This window comes from Asterias amurensis, chromosome 18 (genome assembly GCF_032118995.1).
Source record: "Asterias amurensis chromosome 18, ASM3211899v1".
In the NCBI taxonomy this organism is placed as follows: domain Eukaryota; kingdom Metazoa; phylum Echinodermata; class Asteroidea; order Forcipulatida; family Asteriidae; genus Asterias; species Asterias amurensis.
The window spans coordinates 8134023-8153940 of NC_092665.1; the positions used below are offsets into that span (position 1 = coordinate 8134023).

Consider the following 19918-nt stretch of genomic DNA (forward strand, 5'->3'; position numbering starts at 1 on the left):
GGATTTGAAACTTTGCATGGTGGAAATACGATATGGAAAGATTTGTGGTAACATAATGACTATCTCTTAACTGTTCTTTTCAGAACCACCCCAACTCATTTACAGATAGTCATTATTACATGGTGTTATCGCAAACCTTTCCATAATGTACAATAGATACAAGGCATGATTGGTACTTAGTGTAAAGAAAACATTGATGCTGCTGAATACATGTAAGAATGGTATGTTAATATGATTTTCCAAAGTACCATGTTAAGATCAATATGAAATGAATTACTAACCAAGTGTTGCAATAATTCTTAATACAAGTTGATTAATACTTACAAAGAGTAACACGTTCTAAAATCATCAAGGTAGAGTCTATCTCTGACAGAACATTAAAAGAAAAAAAGAAAGAAATAAGTTAATTACAAAATAACAACTTTCCATGGTGCAGCTATTTACATCTCATCAAATCAATACTAAATCATGTATTACTATAGAGCATGTGGAGCTGGAAGGTATGATGTAGTCTGGTACCATTTTGTTACAAGATTCAATATTTTGATTGCTGATTGCATTTGGTAGGATTCCAACTGCCTTTAGCTACCGGGCAATCTCAGTGGTCTAGTTGGTAAGACACTGGTCTACAATTGCAAGGTTGTGGGTTTGAATCCCAACCATTTTGACATTTTGGTTTGAAAGTAATGACCCTTTGAAAAATAGATTATGTCATAATTTATTATGTCATAATCTGAAAGTAACCCATAGTGGGGGAAACAGCCTGTTTAATAAAAACATCAACTATTGATTTATAATATGGACGAACAAAAAGAACATGTTTTATTTACCTTTATCAATCAAAAACAAAGTTTTCATTTAAAGCCAGTGGACACTATTGGTAATAACTCAAAATATTAATTAGCATAAAACCTGACTTGGTCACGTGCAATGGGGAGAGGTTGATAGTATAAAACATGAGAAACAGTTCCCCCTGAAGTGACATATTTTTTTAGAAAGAAGTAATTTTCCACGGATTTGATTTCAAGACCGAGCTCATATTTATTTACCTCAGATGTTTAAAGACAGCTGGACACCTTCGGTAATTGCCAAAGACCATGTCTTCTCACTTGATGTACTTCTACATATAATGCACAAAATAACAAACCTGTGAAAATTGGTAGTCGAAATTGCGAGGTAGAAAAAACACCCTTGTCACACAAAGTTGTGTGCTTTCAGATGCTTGAATTTGATACCTAAAAATCAAATTCTTAGGTCTCGAAATCACATTCAAAGATTTTTGTGAGAAATAACTTCTTTCTCTAAAACAACGTTACTTCAGAGAGAGCCGATTCTTACAATGTTTTATATGATCAACATCTCTCCATTGATCACTAACTTGAAGTAAGTTTATATGCTACCAATTATTTGAGCAATTACCAATAGTGTCCAGTGCCTTTAAGAAAGTGTGAAAACATAGAACCTAAAAAGCATAAACCACATAAAACAAATTACAAATATTTTCTTTTTTTCACCCTCCACGTTTATAACACAAATTACGTCATAAACATTGCGCAAGTGGACTTACGCAGTCGCGTAAAGTTTCATTAAATCGGCTGCCGTACTGGAAAGTTGGTTGTGCGCAAGCCACTCATTTTTATAGAGCCTGTCACAAATTATACATTTATGTACATGTATAATGTTTACCAAACACAAATTAAAGATATTTGTATATAATGCAATATATGTTATTGGTAGCAAGATCTTGCTGCAAATTGCTGTACATTTTTTCAGCTTGATCATATACATGTAAGTACTGTCAAAATAATGAGGGATGTAAATGTACCTATTGTTTCTGAATCCTTTGACTATTTGTACTTGTTATTCTCCTTCTATAAGACATGGTGATACATGAAGTACATGTAGTAACTTACCCAAGGTAATATATATTGCTTTCTGACGACACAGTCCATGCTTTCTTGTATTGTGCATCTTTCTGTATTTAACAGGAATTTTCAATTAAGTCAATCTTTGAAATTCAAACTTTAACCACAGTATTATTTTTCTACACGCTTTAGAGCTTCCGGAGATCATTTTCTGCTGCACTTAATGCAGAAACCCTGACTTTATAAAGAAAAAAAAAGAAAAAAGCTTCACACAAGCACCTGGGTTTAATATTTTCTTGTGAGAAAAGGAGTAGGTTTCACTAAGAATCCAAAAACTACAGCCAAATAAGCCGACCAATAACCCGACATGGTATGCTGTTTAATCCACATTGTGTGAAAAGGAACCTCTGCTTTTATAGGCACAGGTCCCTGGTCTTTTTAAGTATGGTCTCTGCCTCCACCTTAAAAACACAACAATGAGTAAATTATACCACGATCGTCCGTGCGTGCTGTGTGAATGAACATTGCTTGCATAACTATTGTAGCTGGAGCTACCACGCATGCACCCATGCAAAAAAAACATTAAAAAAAAAACCACAACACCAGGTCCTCGACCTCGTCATACACTAACATTGAAAACAAAACTTTGAACGTGTTTATGAGAGCTTGTGTGTAAACTCCTTCAAGTTGCCAGACGAGATCGTTGAAAAATGTTTTGAAAGGTTCTCCCTCGAAAATCATTTGATTTTCCCTAAAAACGTTAGGTGTTTTTCAATGAAACTCCAGCACTCTAAATTTAGGGCTAGTCGTGGTGTATAGAACTACGGGGATTCGAGACGTTAGTGGAACCAAATGACAGAGAAACGAACCTTATAGTTCTAGGAGTACACTATCGGTAAACTTCTTGGTCGAGAACGGCACAGATTTATAGAAAACTTCAGTGGGCAAAAAAATAGGAATGCGTGCCAGAATTATCAGAGTATTCAGCGATAAGAATCTCCACTCCCCAGTTTATTATCGATTGTTACTTTTTCTTTCCTTGGTGGTCAAAATGAATGTTTCGAGCTTTGATCATAACCATGTTTTCTTCGTCCCAAAACAATTTTTGTTTATGGCCGACTCATGACAGCGCTGGAAAATGACTGGTAACCATCACATGCATTAGCGATGTTATGCTAGCGCTGCGGATATCAGTGAAACGGACAATAAACAATGTTGACCTTTAGCACCACAAAAGACGAAGGGTCTAAGACACGGTATGTTGGTTTCTGCGCCGTGTGAAAGGTCCTGTTTGAGTTTGACCAACGTTGGTCAAGACAACTGACGCCGAGACCATGGACCCTTGTTTGACTGTGAAAAGGCCTTTGGAACACTTGGAATTACTTCCCTGAATACAACGGGTTACAATGGTAGCAAACATGCCACATTTGTGTAACAGAAGGTTATGAGTGTAAATGGTCTTCACTATGCCTTCTGAAAGTGGAGGTTGAGACAGACTTGACTTTAATGCGCTTTGAAACTTAGCTTTTATTTCTGCTAGACAGCCATGTTGGTGAAGTAAGTTAGTTGACAAGAGAGGGTGCTATTTATATATATAAATATATATATGTGATTGTGAATGTAACATCCCCTCTTCTTTAAAGATTATTACACAGTAAAATCTTCTGATGAAATAAATGTTGTTTTCAAAATTTTAAAGCAAAGAAATGTTCATGAGTCCGAATGTTCCATCGACAATGCAATCCAGTCCACAAAAATTGAAAGGGGTAAAAAACGATCATCTTGTTACTGTAAGATAATGATTGGTGAAATGTTGTTCAAACACTTTACAAGTCTAGTTTTTGAGGTTTGATAATGCGTCTGCCTGATCGAGTGAACTTAGGGGCATTGGACTGGGGTTGGAATGGCAGTCTGGGTGGGGGGTGTGGTTTTGAGATTGGGGGAGGAGCTGTTGTCGTGGCAGTTGATGGTTGAGCAGGTCTCAGGTGAACTCTGTTTCGTCAAACTTAGTTCCCCTGGTCAGTTTCCACTGTGTATGACCTGGGGGTCTTGTGGTGGTTGACGATCCTTCCTTTGCGCCAAGTATTATCAACCGGATTTTGGACATAGACTGATTGATCTTGTAAGAGTTCGCTGACTGGGGTAAAGTGTTTGTTGTAGTTGCGTGTTTGCGAGGTTTGGCTCTCTGCGAGATGTTTGCGGACGTCCTCGTGATTTGGTGAGGGGCGAGGTCGCGAGGGGAGTGTCGTTTTGTATTTGCGATTGTTCAACAACTCTGCGGGGGAGTCCTTGTTGGATTTCAGTGGGGTTGTGCGTAGACTGAGGAGGGCTAGGTTGGGATCATCTCCAGATTCGCGGCATTTCTTGAGGATGCGTTTCACTGTCTGGATTTGACGTTCAATGAAACCATGACCCCGCAGATAGTATGGAGATGAGGTAGAGATCTGGAAAACATATTGCTCAGCCAGTTAATCGGAATTGTGAGGAAGTGAACTGGATACCATTATCACAAATGATTACTTCTGGAATTCCTTGTTCAGCGAAAAAGCACTTTGGTGATTTTGGTGACTGTGTTTGCTGTGAGGTCATTGAGTTTGCGAATGAACGGAAACTTGGAATAGTAATCTGAGAAAATCAGACGGTAAATTGGCGGCAATTTTTTTCAATTTTTTTTTTTTTAAGGATTTTTTTTTTTTTTTTTTTACCGATTTAGAAGAAACAACTTTCACATTGAGAGCACTAAGACAGTGGTTATTTCATGGTACATGTAGGCCTGTACAGAAAAAACATTGCTGCCTGGGGATGGTGCTGTCTTCCATTCTGGAAAAAAATCACGCCCCCTGTTTGGAAAATCCTGGATCCGCCCCTGGTTGATGTGATATTTGAACTGTTTGAAGCACCCAACAGTCTTGTCAAAGCAATCTGGATACATTTCCAGTAGATCAGCCTTGCTTTTGCTGGTCGTTTATCAAGTGGCGTAGCACTGCTTACGTATGTTGGCGATCGTTGTATCGGGTTGGGTGTAGCAGACTGTTGTGTTTGGTCTGCAAAATGAACTTGTCTGTCACTGCTGGATTGTTGATTGTTCTGCGCAGTTTGCTTTGGTGGGTTGGGTGTATTCTAGTGCTGGGCGAATAGTGAAACTTTGTTATTCGGATACCGCTGGCCAACTATCCGAAATTAACCGGATATTCGAATAGTTTTTTTTGCCGCTAGAGGGCGCTGTTCGTTTGTGAATGAGATCTTATGGGCGGATTGATATTAGTTTTAGACAGTGTCACTCGGTTCATTCATAAAAATGACCGGATCTAATTTAAAGATGGCGATTTGCTTTTTCTTTTGATCGTGATTCACTCTACGTGAAGGAAAACTTTTGTAATCTTTGAACAAATTACGTCAGAAATGTCATTGTTTTAACTCTTCACGGAGGTGAGCATAGTTTAATACTTAATTTATGCTGTTTTATGCTGTCTTAATAGAAGTTTCATAAGGATTCAGACAAATCATTCATATCAGTTGTCGCCCGACGTCCGCGGATATTCGGATTTTAAAGAATATCCGGTTACTCGGTTGTAATTACAGAACTATCCGGTTTATAAATAGCTATTCGCGCCCTATGCGGATATCCGGGTAAGAAAAAAAAGGCATTCGCGGTTACGGATAGGAAAACCTATTCGCCATTAACCGGATATTCGAATAATTCGCCCAGGCCTAGACTGTATTCTCAGTCTCATTTACCGGTTTCGTTTCCACCAAGCAGTGTAGTGTGAGCAGATTCAACACTTGACAAGTTTGCAAACCGAGAATTGCTGGGCCTGCTGCATCTGTGACAGTTGTCTCGAGTCTTTGTATGCACATGGAATCTTAACTGTGCCCAGCTGTGTTATCTTGGATCCACCGTATGCGGTGAGGGCCATGTTGTTTTGCTGTAGATATTCCGGTTTCGGATTACCCTCGCTGTCTAACTTCTCTGGGAAGATTATACGAAAAAGGTGGTCCGGTAGTATGTTTGTCTGTGCTCCTGTGTCAACCTTACAAGGGAGCTTGATTGGTCGTCTGCCCTTCTGCTTTATGTTCAGCGATGCGAAGACTTCCGCTCGAGTGTCATTAGTCGAGCCTATGCTGTTAATGTTAATTGTGCCGATAGTGAGAAATTCATCAGGGCTTTCCTTATCCTTATAGACATACACGTAGTGCACACGTCTGCGAGGAAATTTTGAACGAGGGTTACGTTGCTGCTGTTTCCCCGATCTGCAAACGGATATCCAGTGGTTGTCTTTTCCACATTTGTTACATGTGGAACCATAAGCGGGGTAGTTGGTCTTTGGTTTGAACGGATGCACACGACCACAGTTGTAGCATTTCTTTTGTCTCTGGTTCCTGCCCGACTCTTTTGGTTTGATTTCATTTATGCTCACTTCCTGAGTAGCACTCTGGGGTATGTGAGCTTTCTCCTGCAGGGATTTCAGCTGATTCGTAGTAGCCTCATGGCTGCGGGCAACATCAACAGCAGCATTCAATGACAGGGTTTCATCTCTTCCGATGAAAACTTTCTGTACGTCTTTATGAGCAGAACCCCATATGAGTTGATCCACAATCCTGTCTTGCATTTCCTTGTCATCACGGAATTTGCACTTGGCTGCTATTGATTTTAACTTTTTAACTTTGTAACGAAATCATCGGCTGTTTCAGAAGGGTCTTGTCTCATATCTTGCAGCTTGTATCAAAAAAATGCGATGAATTGATCGGGGCTCTAGGTGTTTTGGGAAACGAGACAACAAAACTTCAGGTTTCTTCTTGTCATCTTCATCTTCGAAATTTCAACTGTTATATTTTTCTAGGCCCTGTTCCCCGACCCACAAGAGGAGATACATAGCTTGCTCTCTCTTCATCTGTGGCCTTTTTGAGGACACTCCAAAACATCAGTTCACACTTCTGACGGAAACATGCAAATGTCAGAACAATATCTGGGGCTTCCCAGTCCATCTGGGGGGCTGAGACCGCAGAGCTGAACGCCATCGTTGTATTGTATTTAACACAATATAGTAGTATAATAGTTCTCAGTTCGGTTTTTAACGATTATGATTACGTGAGCAAACACAGCAAGAAAATCACACTTTTATTTGTTTGATGACTTTGTTTTGTTACTCACATACGTGTAAGTCTCCAGTTTACCGCTGCCACCATGTATGGTCTTCACTGTGCCTTATGAAAGTGGAGGTTGGGACAGACTTGACTTTTATGCGCTATGAAACTTAGCTTTTATTTCTGCTAGACAGCCATGTTGGTGAAGTAAGTTAGTTGACAATAGAGGGCGCTATTTATATTTATATGTGAAAGTAACAATGAGCATATTTCCAGCACAGTCTGTCCCTCTTTGTTCAAACATAGTGTAGCATTGTAGATGCATGTATGGTGCATGATACACAATGAAATGTCTGGGTGATAACATACTATTGTGTCAGCTGTCCGACTGACTGCAAAAAATTGAGGGCACTCAAAAGTTGTTCCTGGCGTTAAAAATATGTCCACGGTAAGCCAGTGCAGGAAAAATGACTATTTGTCATCCAATTTGAATTGGTTTTAAAATACAAACTGTCAAAAAAACACTGAAGTTCATGACTGGAAATTATAAGTAAAGTCCATGGACAATTTGTGATGACAGTTTGGTTTCCAAAAGTGTAAATCTTTCCCTATATCAATATTCACTATTCATAAATACCCCAGACAGTTTCGCTATTCCTATTGGTGGTGAGTGCGTCACCTGGGGGTGTTTAAACCTTTGATAATGACCAGTGTTAATAACCAGTTGTGAGTGGAGACTCCGCGCTAGTCTTGATGCAAGACGATTCTTGTTACAGGCGATGCAGGCGCTGTCGGTTAGTTGGCCACGCTGTGTGTGAAAGGAATACCAGCGAATATGCACCAAGACTATACGCGCATGCGCACGAACGGAACCAGAAAACACACGGGTACGGACGTCGTTCATGTACATGTAACATGTATACTGAACATACCATGGAGTTGGAAACATACAGAGCTCAAGCACTTGGAAACGGATAAGTTTTACAGAGTTTCTTACTTTATTACGCCTTTTAACCAAAAAGGTATTTATGAATGGGAATAAAAGGGTAGCTACTAGTTCTTTCACGACCGTTTAAAACAGGCATGGTCGAATTGGCGTGTGATAAAGGCCCTTCGGCTCGGGCCTTTGTTATTCCCTTATTTAGCATCCAAATTATACAGTTCAACTAAATCTGACCATTAGTCACATTTAAATTGAGCAAGGCTATTTATGGAGTATTTACTTCCAGGTAGCGGTCTTAAGGGAATAAAAGAGAACATGTAGGCGATGAGTTATTAAACGGCTGTTAAAAACCAGCAGGGTCATGGGCATGTGTTAAAAGCCTGAATCCAGGTAATGATGTTGTGTATGGTCTGTGCATCCAGGTACAGAGTGAACATTATTAAAGGACAACATAATAATTGAGTTATTAGATACGTACGTCACAGATTAGTGTTCTCCACATTTTACAGTTGCGTCTATATGTGAAACTGTTTCCCCTTCCAGCTTCCCGATCCCGTAGATGTAGAGCAATGTTGAGTTTCTTACTATTCAATGGATCACACATATTGGATTGCCACCTAGCTTACACCTGTTTTGAACAACAGTTAATTGTTTAGATTAGTCACATTATATAACACACAGGCTGTAATCACTGCATGTAAAGGAAACATTCTAGTGGACACACCTTGGCAAGAATACTCATGTACCTATAGATTTAGTTTGTTATTAAATGAAATAATTTAGAATAATGGGAACTTGTCTTTTCCTTAATTATTTTGTTGTATATTTGGTTTGCTGTAACACCATGTAATCTGGGTAAATTTACAAGACTATGTTTATTTTAAAAACTTGTGGTGCTATTTTTTTATTGCTGCCAAGTAGATTTTTTTAAATTCAGGAAACTTTTTAGAATTAAGGAGACTTTTCAGTTCTAAAACAAACTGGCACTGCTTAATAACTACTACCTGAGCACAAGGTAGGAAATCGTCCGAGCCTACTAAAGTACTTTCTCTTTTTAGTGTATCGAGGGGACATCTTGAACTAACTGCTACTGAATTAGTTCTAGTGGTCTCAACGTTTCAACTAGCTTGCTCTAGTAATCGACAGGAGACTGACGAGTGTGAGACATATGTTGGCCTATCTATAGGGGTGTATGTAGTCGGTCACTGCAAAAAAGTTTGAGCTGATATTGTGCGCAAGCTCAGGAATGAATAATTTTGGAAGGTCAAGAATAAGATCCCCCAACAAAAATTGGTTCACATGTACGTAAAGAGCTGCAAGTTTGTTTCTATGTTACATGTATAAGGAAAACATAACCCATCTCAATGTTTGAAGAGAAAAATTACCTATAATGTAGTTGCAATGGAGGTTTCCAAGACTTGACTCAGGACAGAGGCCACAAAGTTCACAGGGTGGATGCCACAGAATTTTGCTGCTTGTCTTCTAGTACGAATTCACGAGTTCCTCATAATGCATCTATTGTTAAAAGGAAAATAAACCATCTCAATGTTAATAATAATTATGAAAAGTAAGGCGCCAAAATCCACCAAATTATGACTTGTTTAGGTAAACTCTCATCTACTTTTTTGTATTGAAGGTGTCAAAGACTAAAAGTAGATGAGTGTACACTTTATAGACTAGAGCTGTTCTGCCCCAACTTGACAATTACACCAACTAACCTTTGGACCCAACTCAAGTCGGGACCCAACTCAAGTCGGGACCCAACTCAAGTCGGGACCCAACTCAAGTCGGGACCCAACTCAAGTCGGGACCCAACTCAAGTCGGGACCCAACTCAAGTCGGGACCCAACTCAAGTCGGGACCCAACTCAAGTGTTAAGTTGGGGCATTCCAACTACAGTTGGGATCACAGTATACAAAATATCAATAGTAACCACAGTTCAGAGTGAGAGTAGAGATTGCAACAAAAGCAGCACGACTTCAAAAAGTGATCCTTATGGCGTTTGCCATAAAGAGGTACAAACATTTAGGAAACTTTTTGTTTTGCTATTGACAATGCACCTGAGGAACCAAAATACCTGAGGAACCAATAAGGATGATAGGGGTATAACTCAGTTAAAACTGCCCAAAGGACCCATTACAGTAATGATTTCATATTAGAGTAAATATACTCAAAAGATAGGAAATAACAACAAATTGTTGTCCTGTTGCACCATTTTCCGTCCCGTTGCACTAAAATTCTATCCCTTCATGAACATTTTAAATTGTTCTGTATAAACTTTGGGTCTCAGTCTTCAGCGGGTTGCTCCTTCTTACAGCCTTGAAGACTAAACTAGGGATCCAAAAATATAAAAACACATTTGTTGATCTTCAACACTTATAAAATGATACTTTGCAAAGTTTCATTCATATATCCATTTGCTTTATCAGAGTAAAAAATCCAACAAATTCTGTCAACACATGACGGGACGGAATGCAGACTTATTTGGAATGAACCCCACACAGGCCACAGGCAATGCATATTTTAAAGAAAACAAAATTAAAGTTAAGATGTCACTTCCGGAACAAAGCCAAACAGACTGATAACAAAAAGTTTGATTTGACTTTGGCCTAGTGACTAGCTTTGTTTACATAATAATCAATAATAGGTTAAAATTCCCTCCCATCACACTCAGATCAGATTGCACCTTTTTGTCTATGATTACACAACACAGCGATATCTTGGAAATGTGATGAGATTCAAACTATCGTAGCGTCATGTTATCAACCCTCATAAGTTTTCAAACCCTAACTTTGATTCCCGTTTACCGCGTGACTGTGCAAGCTCCACCGGTGACAGATGCTCTGCTGTTTACTCACAGTCTGTATTTTCGTCAGGCTTAATCATACTGAGAATAAAGTTTCCTGTCGTAGGTTATATGCTCAAACATTTATAAAATGATTAATTTTTGGTATAAATCACTAATGCAATGCCAACAATTAAATGAGTCTAAGAAACATCATCCAACCTCCAAATTTCAAAACAAACTTATCATCTGCTAGATTGAGTTTCATTCTCTTTTAGTCACTAGATAGATCACGTGATGCAGTTGCTATTTGGGATTCTATGGTGTGCTAATATGGGGAAAAAAATTTAAATATTTTAAGTGTGCAGACAGTATTAAATTCTGATAAACAAAATAAATATGTCTACATTAGACATGTTAGAGAGAAAATATAACAGATTGGTTTCTTACTTATGAAACCAAACATTGCTGGTCTGAAATGGGGGAAAACAGATTGTTTTGAAGTGTTTCAAGGGGGTTGGGGTGTTTTACTGTCATGCCTTGCGATATCTCATGGCTCAAACAAACCATGGAGACCTCCTATCCTAGTCCTACTCCTAGAACTGTAAGTTTTGTTCCGCAATTTGTCTCCCGTAACGGGAGACGATGTAGCGTAACTAAACCTCATGTCATAGTACTAGGAGTAGGAGACCTCCATATCAGTGTTGTAGCTAGGACATTTTTAGTGGTGGGCGCAGCTGATTTTAAACTTGGTCAGGAATTGCGAGCAGTGCGCACGTACTTTGTTGTAAGGATAGTTTTCAGGGCTAAATATTAACATTCCAATCGTGCCAAATGCACATTATGTAAGATTCAAGAATCACAATTTTTTAGTATAATGACAATTGTTATTACAAAAAAAAATTGTAAATGTGTTAATACAAAATAATTCTGATGCATTTGTTGTGGACAGACTGTTTTTGAAATAGTTTCTGCTGTTTGCTTGTTGTAATCCCGCCGCGATGAAGTTGAACTTGAACTTTGAAGGTAGAGTAACTGTCTCGATAGTCTCAGGTACAGTTTCATTCTCAGCACTAACTGAAGCTGTACGAGATACTTTTATATCATCTTCCAATCTTTTCCCGTTTCCCAAAAAAGTCGTCCAGCTCACCGTACGTTGCGAGGCCATCTACAAATTTACACAGATCGCGCTGTCACACGTGTGGACGAAGCGAACGTGTTTACATGCCTACATCCGGGACACGCGAACTCGCACACTAGACTTTACACAGCCCTTGTACTGTTGTTGTGTGGCGATACTGTTTGTGTGTACATGGAATTAGTCTTGGTCCCAAGACCATTGGTGTTGCGCTGTCACACACAACCAACGTTCCGATTATGCGCGGCAAAAACTGTCCACGCTTGTAATGAACGAACGCTAGCGGGCGCTCTGTTTCTCTGATTTAGATCTCACAATGGTCTTGAATATTTGCAACGACGGGTCTTAACTTTTTTATTGTTTTTCGGCAAATCTCCCCCGACTTTCCGGTAGAGCCAATCAGAGGCTGCGTTGCGGTTGGCTCATGAATAATTCATCAGTGTTGTGCATATAGTGTACAATGCATGCAGTAATTCCGTTGCATGACTTTTGCTTAACTCTGTGTGTGGGTATATATGTTTTTATGTAATTTACATAGTCTGGCCACGCCTTCAATTTGCAAATATCCAAGACCATGGTGAGCACAGGACATGGTGAGATCCGTAAATCAGAGAAACAGCGCCCGCTAGCGTTCGTTCATTACAATCGTGGACAGTTTTTGCCGTGCATAATCGGAACGTTGGTTGTGTGTGACCGCGCAACACCAATGGTCTTGGAACCAAGACTAACATGGAATGCGTGAAATCCCCGCGAAAACCTCACGACTAGACTTGTAGTGCACTCTAGGGTCTACCACTGCGCGCGCTGGTGTACACCACATGCACATACATTCATCGTGTACATGTGCACGGTCCGGTACCAGCACTGCTGTCAGCCTGTATAGACGGTACGCCTTCTACACTGTACTATAGTTCGTTCAATAAAAACGTCAAGGCACATTTCACGAAGAAAACTTCACAAGATGGCAAGAGGCGCAAGTTACGTGGGAAAACACGTTTGAGATTTTTATTGCTCGTAATTCTGGCTCAAAACAATTACAAACTGCGTTTGAAATGACAAAACAAGAAAAAACATGACATTTTTGTCTTGCAATGTGATAAATATCAGTAGAACTTTTACTTTTTTATTAATTTTGTGGGAAATTTTGTGGTGGGCGGCAGTCTATTTTTCAGCTGAAGTGCCGGGCGGAAATTGTCAGTGCTGGGCGGGCCCGCCCACCGCCGTCCATATGCTCACACCATAGAGCTATTAGAGCTGTTCCGCCCCAACTTGATAATCATCACAACTATAGTTGGTCCCAACTTGAGTGTTAAGCCATTATACACTTTCGGTAAACAGTATTGTCCAAGTCCCACACTTCGTGTATCACGACTTTTATAAAATAACAAACCTTTGAAAATTTAGGCTCAATCGGTCATCGGAGTAGGGAGAAAATAACGGGAAAACCCACTCTTGTTTCCGCACGTTTCACCGTGTTATGACAAGTGTTTACTATAAATCTGTAATTCTCGTTGTTGAGAAGTGATAATTTTTTTAATGTTTTCTCAAAAAGTAAAGCATTTCCTGGAGTAATATTTCAAGAGAAGTCTTTCACCAATACCTTCTGTAAACCCTGTAAATTATTTGTAAATCTGTGAACTTTTTTGTTTTTGTCTGTACCGAAAGTGTATAATGGCTTTAAAGTTGGGACAGTAATGCAGGGTACCAGCGCGTTGCAGTGGTACCAGGTTTTTTTGGTTTTTTTTCCCCTGCTTTTAATAATAGTGTTATGTTGTGTGTGCACAGAATAAACAGTGTTGGCGAAGTAGACTACCTCATGGTGTGAGCTAGTACTACCTCCTGGTGTGAGCTAGTCTTGAAATCAAGTCGGTAATTGTTTACAGGCAGAGCTAATTCTAGGAGTAAGAGCCAGCATCGGCGGCGGGGTGTGTAGAAGGGTTTTTGTAGTGGGTAAATTCATTATTCTCAAGTAATTCTTGATATAATAATATAGTTTTATGTTGAAAATTACAGTGTTATGCGTTTGAGCCTACAAATATATAACTTGTGGGAATCAAACAAAAACCATGCCAAGGGGCATAGGCTAAAACTTAGAAACACGTAAGGCTCCACTGGTTATTTGCACTTGTAAATGCAAAAAAAATGGTATTTTAGGCATTTCTACAATACAAGGTACAAAAATATGTCATAATGTTGAGGCCATACCAGTCCGCGCAAAGTGCAGATAATGCAACGTTGCATTATAATAATGCAACGTAATTGTGCAACCAGTAGCGCAATAATGCAACTTCCGGTGTAAAAGTAGAAAAATTGAAGCAACGTTGAAAACTAGGTGAAATACTGTCAATGTCTAATCAGCTTATGGTCTGAGGGTAAAATAAAACATCTTTATTGTTGTTTTAGGATAGTTGGGCTGGTTGGGGATGGGGTTGGGTGGAGGAGGGGTGGTGTTTGGGGCGGAGCTAAATACTACGGAGAATACGGGGCGGAGAATAGAGTCTTGTTTAAAGGTTTATTTATTCATTTTATAAGCTTGATAATTATATTCTGTATTTACATTGAGTTTTTAATTGTAATAAATTTCTTTATAATAAATACAATTATTAAGTTCTGTTTTGTATTTATATTTATAATGACATTTTAATCCCTTCTCTGTGAGCACAGGCTTTCTCAATCTGCCGGCTCCAAGTCTTTTTCTCTGGCTGGGCCGAAGGAATGGAACAAGTTACCTAAACTCATCAGGGAATCATCTTCTACTCCCATTTTCCAGAAAAACCTCAAACCTACTTGTTGAGTTGAGGACTTGGACAAAGTTAATAGCGCCCTCCAGCGACCTTGTTTACTACTTGTGTATAAGAGACCATCTCCATCTCCATCTCCATCTCCATTGGTTCAGTCAGCAAAATATCCTGCCGGATACATCTACGCTAACTTGCGCACTGCGTGTGGAAATAGACTACTACATATATTTGTTGTTGCTTACATGTCCCTTGAATTTAGCTAGAGTTGCGCTGTTCACAGCAGCCGACGAGAGTGAGTTCCAGAGTTTAACAGTTGATATGAAGAATGAATCTTTGAAGGCCCGGGCTTTATGGCTGACTTGAGTGAATTTTTGGTTGTTTCCCCTTGTATCCCTGGTGTTGGGCTGAACATAGTTGTGAAGTGGAATGTCAACCAAACCATTTTTCATCTTGTAGAGCATACATAATTTATGTTGATTTCTTCTGTTCTGTAGTGTGTCCCATCCCAAGTCATCTAGAAGTTTAGTAACGGTTCCCGTATCCCTTTTGTAGTTTCCTGTGCAAAAACCTCGCTGCTTGGCGCTGGACTCTTTCAATTGAGTTTATGTTCTGTTTTGTTGAGGGGTCCCAAGCGGATGCAGCATATTCTAGGAGTGGTCTCACTAAGCTCAAATAAGCAGTTGATTTCACTTCACTGTTACAGCTCCACAAATTCCTGCGGATAACATTCTGCACTCGTTGGGCTTTCTTGATGGACTCCTGAACATGGATGTTCCAGCTGAGGGTATTAGATATATGAACACCAAGGTATTTTTGAGATGAGACGCTGTCCAATACTTGATTGCAAAATTTGTATTCATGCTGGGGTGGGTTTCTCTTGCCTATGGTCATGGTGCAGCACTTGCTTGGATTAAAGTTCATTAACCAAGTGTCTTGCCAGGTTTCCGAGAGTTTCAGGTCGTTCTGCAAGGTGCTGGTGTCCCCGTTGGTAGGAATTGGGGTGTAAAGCAAGCAGTCATCTGCAAAAAGCCTGGTCTGAGAGGTGATGTTGTTTGGCAGATCGTTGATGTACAACAAAAACAAAAGTGGACCAGTGACAGTGCCTTGTGGCACACCAGAAGTGACGGCTCCTGGGAGTGATGTATGTCCATTATTTACGACTTGTTGGGTGCGCCCTGTCAGGAAGTCCTGAACCCATGTCGAGATCTCCCCACTTAATCCATAATATTGAAGTTTGGAGATAAGACGACGGTGCGGGACTTTGTCAAATGCCTTGGTAAAATCAAGCACTGCGACATCAACCAGATTGTTCTTGTTGAGTTCCATGCTAATGTCATGAATTGTGAGGATGAGTTGCGTTTCTGTTGACTTTTTGGCGCGGAATCCATGTTGAAAATCAGTTAAGATATGTTGTTTCTCCAAATGTTTCATCACATGGCTGTGTACAATATGCTCCAAAACCTTGCAAACCACTATAGTGAGTGAGACAGGACGGTAGTTTGCTGCACAAGTACGGTTCCCCTTCTTGAAAATTGATGTGATATTTGCTTCCTTCCAGTCTTGTGGTACTACACCTGTGTTGATTGAACTTTGAAAGAGGTCCTGAAGTGGTGAGGCTAGCTGCTTATCTCCAAGTTTCAGAAACCAAGGTGGAATTCCGTCTGGACCTGGTGCTTTGTTGGGCTTAAGCTCGCTAAGGAGCTTTTCAACTCCCTCTTTGGCGATAATGAGCTGACCAATCTGTTTGTACGGGCTAGCTCCAAGTCGGGGCAACTCCCCAGGAGGCTCCTTGGTAAACACACTCTGAAACTGTTCATTCAAAATGTTCGCCTTCTCTGTATCATCGGTGACGATCTTTCCATCTTTCTCAAGGTCTGCAACTCCTGGGTTTTCTTGCCTTAACTTTTTGATAAATGTCCAGAATTTTTTAGGCTCCTCCTTGATGGCGGATCCCAAGGTTTCTCTGATGTATGTAGAGCGGTTATTTTTTATGAGTTTGTGTGTATATCTCCTGAATTCACGAAAGACTTCCCAATCAGAGGCCTTTCCTGATTTGATGGCTTTATTGTATAGACGTTGCTTCTTCTTAACAGCTCGTCTTAGTGTCCTGTCAAACCAGGGCAAGTTGAAACGGCTAGATGTCATCTTGTGAGGAACACATTTTTCCATGGTTTGGAGAATTGCTGTCTTGATGCAGTCCCATTTTTCAGTTACAGTCTTCCCTTTGTTGGTTTTAAAATACTGGTCCGAAAAATCTTCCAAGCCTTGTGTGACGCCATCAGTGTCAGCTTTGTCGCGCAAGTAGACCTTTCGCTTCACTGGTCGTTTTCTAATCGGGGCAATCCTTAAATCCACTATCACCGAGCTGTGATCAGAAATACCGTCAACAACCGTGATCTTGTCCACTATGTCAGGATTGTTGGTGAAAACCAAGTCTAAGATGTTCTCGGCGTTTCCCTGTTTTCTTGTGGGTTGATTGACATGTTGAGTGAGCCCATGTTCTTCAACTAGGGTGACCAGTTGATCTGCAGCTTTACAGCTGTATCCACTTCTGGTTGACACACAGTTGTTGTCACTCCAATTGATGTTGGGCAAATTAAAATCTCCAGTCAAAATAATGTTGTGAGAGTTGATCTTATTTCCCAGGTTGGCAAATGATTGTCCCAACATCGCGATTGCTTCTCCATTATCCTTGGGTGGGCGGTAGAAGACACCAATTAGCATAGGTCTACAAGGGATGTATCCCTTTACTTTGGTTTCAGTCCATAATATTTCACAGTCTGAGTTTAGTTCACTGCAGTGAGTTGAAGGTAAGTCCCCTTTCACAGTCTGAAAAACACCCCCTCCAGTAGTGGTAGTCTTTCGATCCTTTCTGAAGACAGCGTAGTTTTCAGGAAAAATCTCAGCACTATTTATGCTTGGATCCAGCCATGATTCGGTCCCACAAATGAAATCAGGATTGATGATATCCGACAACACGGCAATGTCACCAGCTTTCGATTTAACACTCTGGCAATTAGTTAACACGATCCTGATTCTGTCTCTAGGCTTGGGAGTAGTTTTCTTTACCCTCTTTTTCCTCTTATTAGTTTGATTATTAATGACAGATGACTGGTTATTATTTGGCTTGTTAGCTCGAGCAGAACCGACGACCGTCAATTCTCCATCCACAGAATTATCAACAGATATGTCCCCTTCATTGAAAAATGAGTCCGAAAAGTGCATAGCATCACACAGTGGGCAAACCCAGTTGCAGTCACTCGTCATGAGAGACATGTAAGTCACATCATCAAGGTTGCAACATGCAGTATGCAGCCATTTGTCGCACCTATCACATTGTACTGCATGATGTTCCCTGAGCACATTTCCATCACACACACTACAAGGAGCACAACAGCCGGAGCAATACCACGGTAAAGAGTTGGCAATAATAATTTGAGCCTGTTTTTGTGTAGTCCCAACACAGCTAGGATGAGCAAAATGTTTACAGTCTGCACATCTGAGTTTATATTTGCTGTTAACCCTCCTACTACATGCAATGCAATCTACATGTAGTAAAACACTTGAAGTTGATGTGCATGCAGCAGGCCCTGGATTTAAATGTACATCCCCTGCACAGGCCAGTAGTCCAATGACAACACCTCTAGGTCGAGTATAAACACATTTCCTACATGTCCTACTTTCGATCAATGTGACGTAATCTACTACTAGACCTTCCTTTCTGTCTATCCTAAGAAAGTTCCACATGATAATATTTCTTTCTGGGCTTGGTAGGCAAATGCAGTTTGACGGTAGGTACCCATCATAGGATTTATTCCTCAAAGAGCATGGCGAAAATAAGTAAAAAGTACTTACAGTCTGCGAGTCCCAATTCCCTTGTGAAGTATCGCACAATCCTACAATTAATCTGGTGATAACATAGATAAGCACAGCACCATTGAGACTAAGATGATTCCTTCCACATCCCATTGTAAAAGTCCTGGGGTATTGCAGGATTAAAGAATTCCAGGTGAGACACGTAGCACAAGATTTTAGTTAGTCTTCCGATACGTAGTTCCACATAGCGATGTACATACATGTATTGCACTGATTAAAATGGCGTTCCCCGTGGCGAAGACAAAGTTCCAAAGATTCGAAGCTAAAAAACATCCAATATGCACGTCCAAAATCTAAAATAAGTTCACAACTAGAGTCATTAAAGTTAAAAGAGCAGATAGCTCAGTAAAAAAAATCGCGATGACGGATCTAAAACGAAGGATTTTTTGGATTAAAAAACAACGATACGTAACGAAAATAAAAACACGTCCACTCAACACGCATGCGCACATGTTTGATGTTACATGTACTTGTTGTTTCTCTCTAATAAAAGTTACTCTTACTCTGATAAAAGTCACTCTCTGACTCAGTTTGCTCGTCTACGCAACATGGTGGCAGCGGTGGAGGTCACTTTATAAGTAAAGGACTAAGTTGCCCGGTCTGGAAAATCCGCCGACGTCAATTTACGGACTACCTCCACTTTTCATGTAACGGACTGAAGAATTGCACGGTCTGGAAATCTGCCGATGCCAATTTCCGGACTAACGTACGTTATTGTATACACGTTTCCTCCGTATTCAGTGTAACTATCAAGTTCAACGATCAATACTACGTTCTCAAACTTTCTCTGTGGATACTCTAAAGTTATCTACGCTCATAACTAGTGTCAACATGGCTACAGCACCTCCAGTTAGTGGAATAAAACCACCACAGCCGCCAGACTTTGGGACTGTGAGGCACCTCTCGGAAAGTTGGAGACTTTTCAAGCAAAAGTGGATGAACTATGCTGTGATCACAAAGCTTGCTACTCATGATCGAGCTTACCAAGTTGCACTGTTGCTTCATACACTTGCTGATACAGGACTGAAAATCTATAATGGGTTTCAATTCGACACTACTGAAGATGTTCGTACATGTACTACCGATGAAATTCTTGCAAAGTTTGACTCTTTTGCAGTCGGTGAAGTAAATGAGACCTACGAAAGGTTCCTGTTTAATAAAAGGGAACAAAAAGAGGGAGAATCATTTGAATCCTTCATTGCAGCAGTTCGCAGCCTCATGAAAACTTGCAATTATCACATGGACTCGCAAGATTCTATCCTAAGAGATCGCATTGTGCTTGGAATCCGTTAACAGGAAACACAAAAGCTATTACTACGCGAGCCCAAACTAACTCTGGATCTGTGTATCAATATTTGCAAGGCAGCTGAGAATGCCAACACACAAGGCAAAATATTGAGGCCCGAGTCGAGGGATGTTCCCTCAATAAAGAAAGTCCGTGGATCGCAACAAAGAGCTACTACGAAGCAGGCACCACGGAAAGCT

At 40.2% G+C, this 19918-nt stretch overlaps 1 protein-coding gene across 4 annotated transcripts in view; it reads right to left on the bottom strand.

Moving 5' to 3' along the window:
• The window catches only part of LOC139950775 (DDB1- and CUL4-associated factor 17-like), a 48001-nt gene that overhangs the window by 21971 nt on the left and 6112 nt on the right, over positions 1-19918 (bottom strand). Inside the window, exons 1-6 of one of the 4 annotated variants that reach the window (XM_071949582.1) lie at positions 11633-11843; positions 10701-10780; positions 9279-9408; positions 8372-8521; positions 1914-1975; positions 325-366 (exon numbers count right to left, since the gene is read on the bottom strand). In XM_071949582.1, coding sequence (XP_071805683.1) covers positions 325-366; positions 1914-1975; positions 8372-8497 — 230 coding nt within the window. In that variant the 5' untranslated portion in view covers positions 8498-8521; positions 9279-9408; positions 10701-10780; positions 11633-11843. Of the gene's footprint in view, positions 1-324; positions 367-1913; positions 1976-8371; positions 8522-9278; positions 9409-10700; positions 10781-11599; positions 11844-19918 lie in introns of those variants that run through there. The other 3 variants (XM_071949584.1, XM_071949583.1, XM_071949580.1) reach the window with 3 other exon arrangements.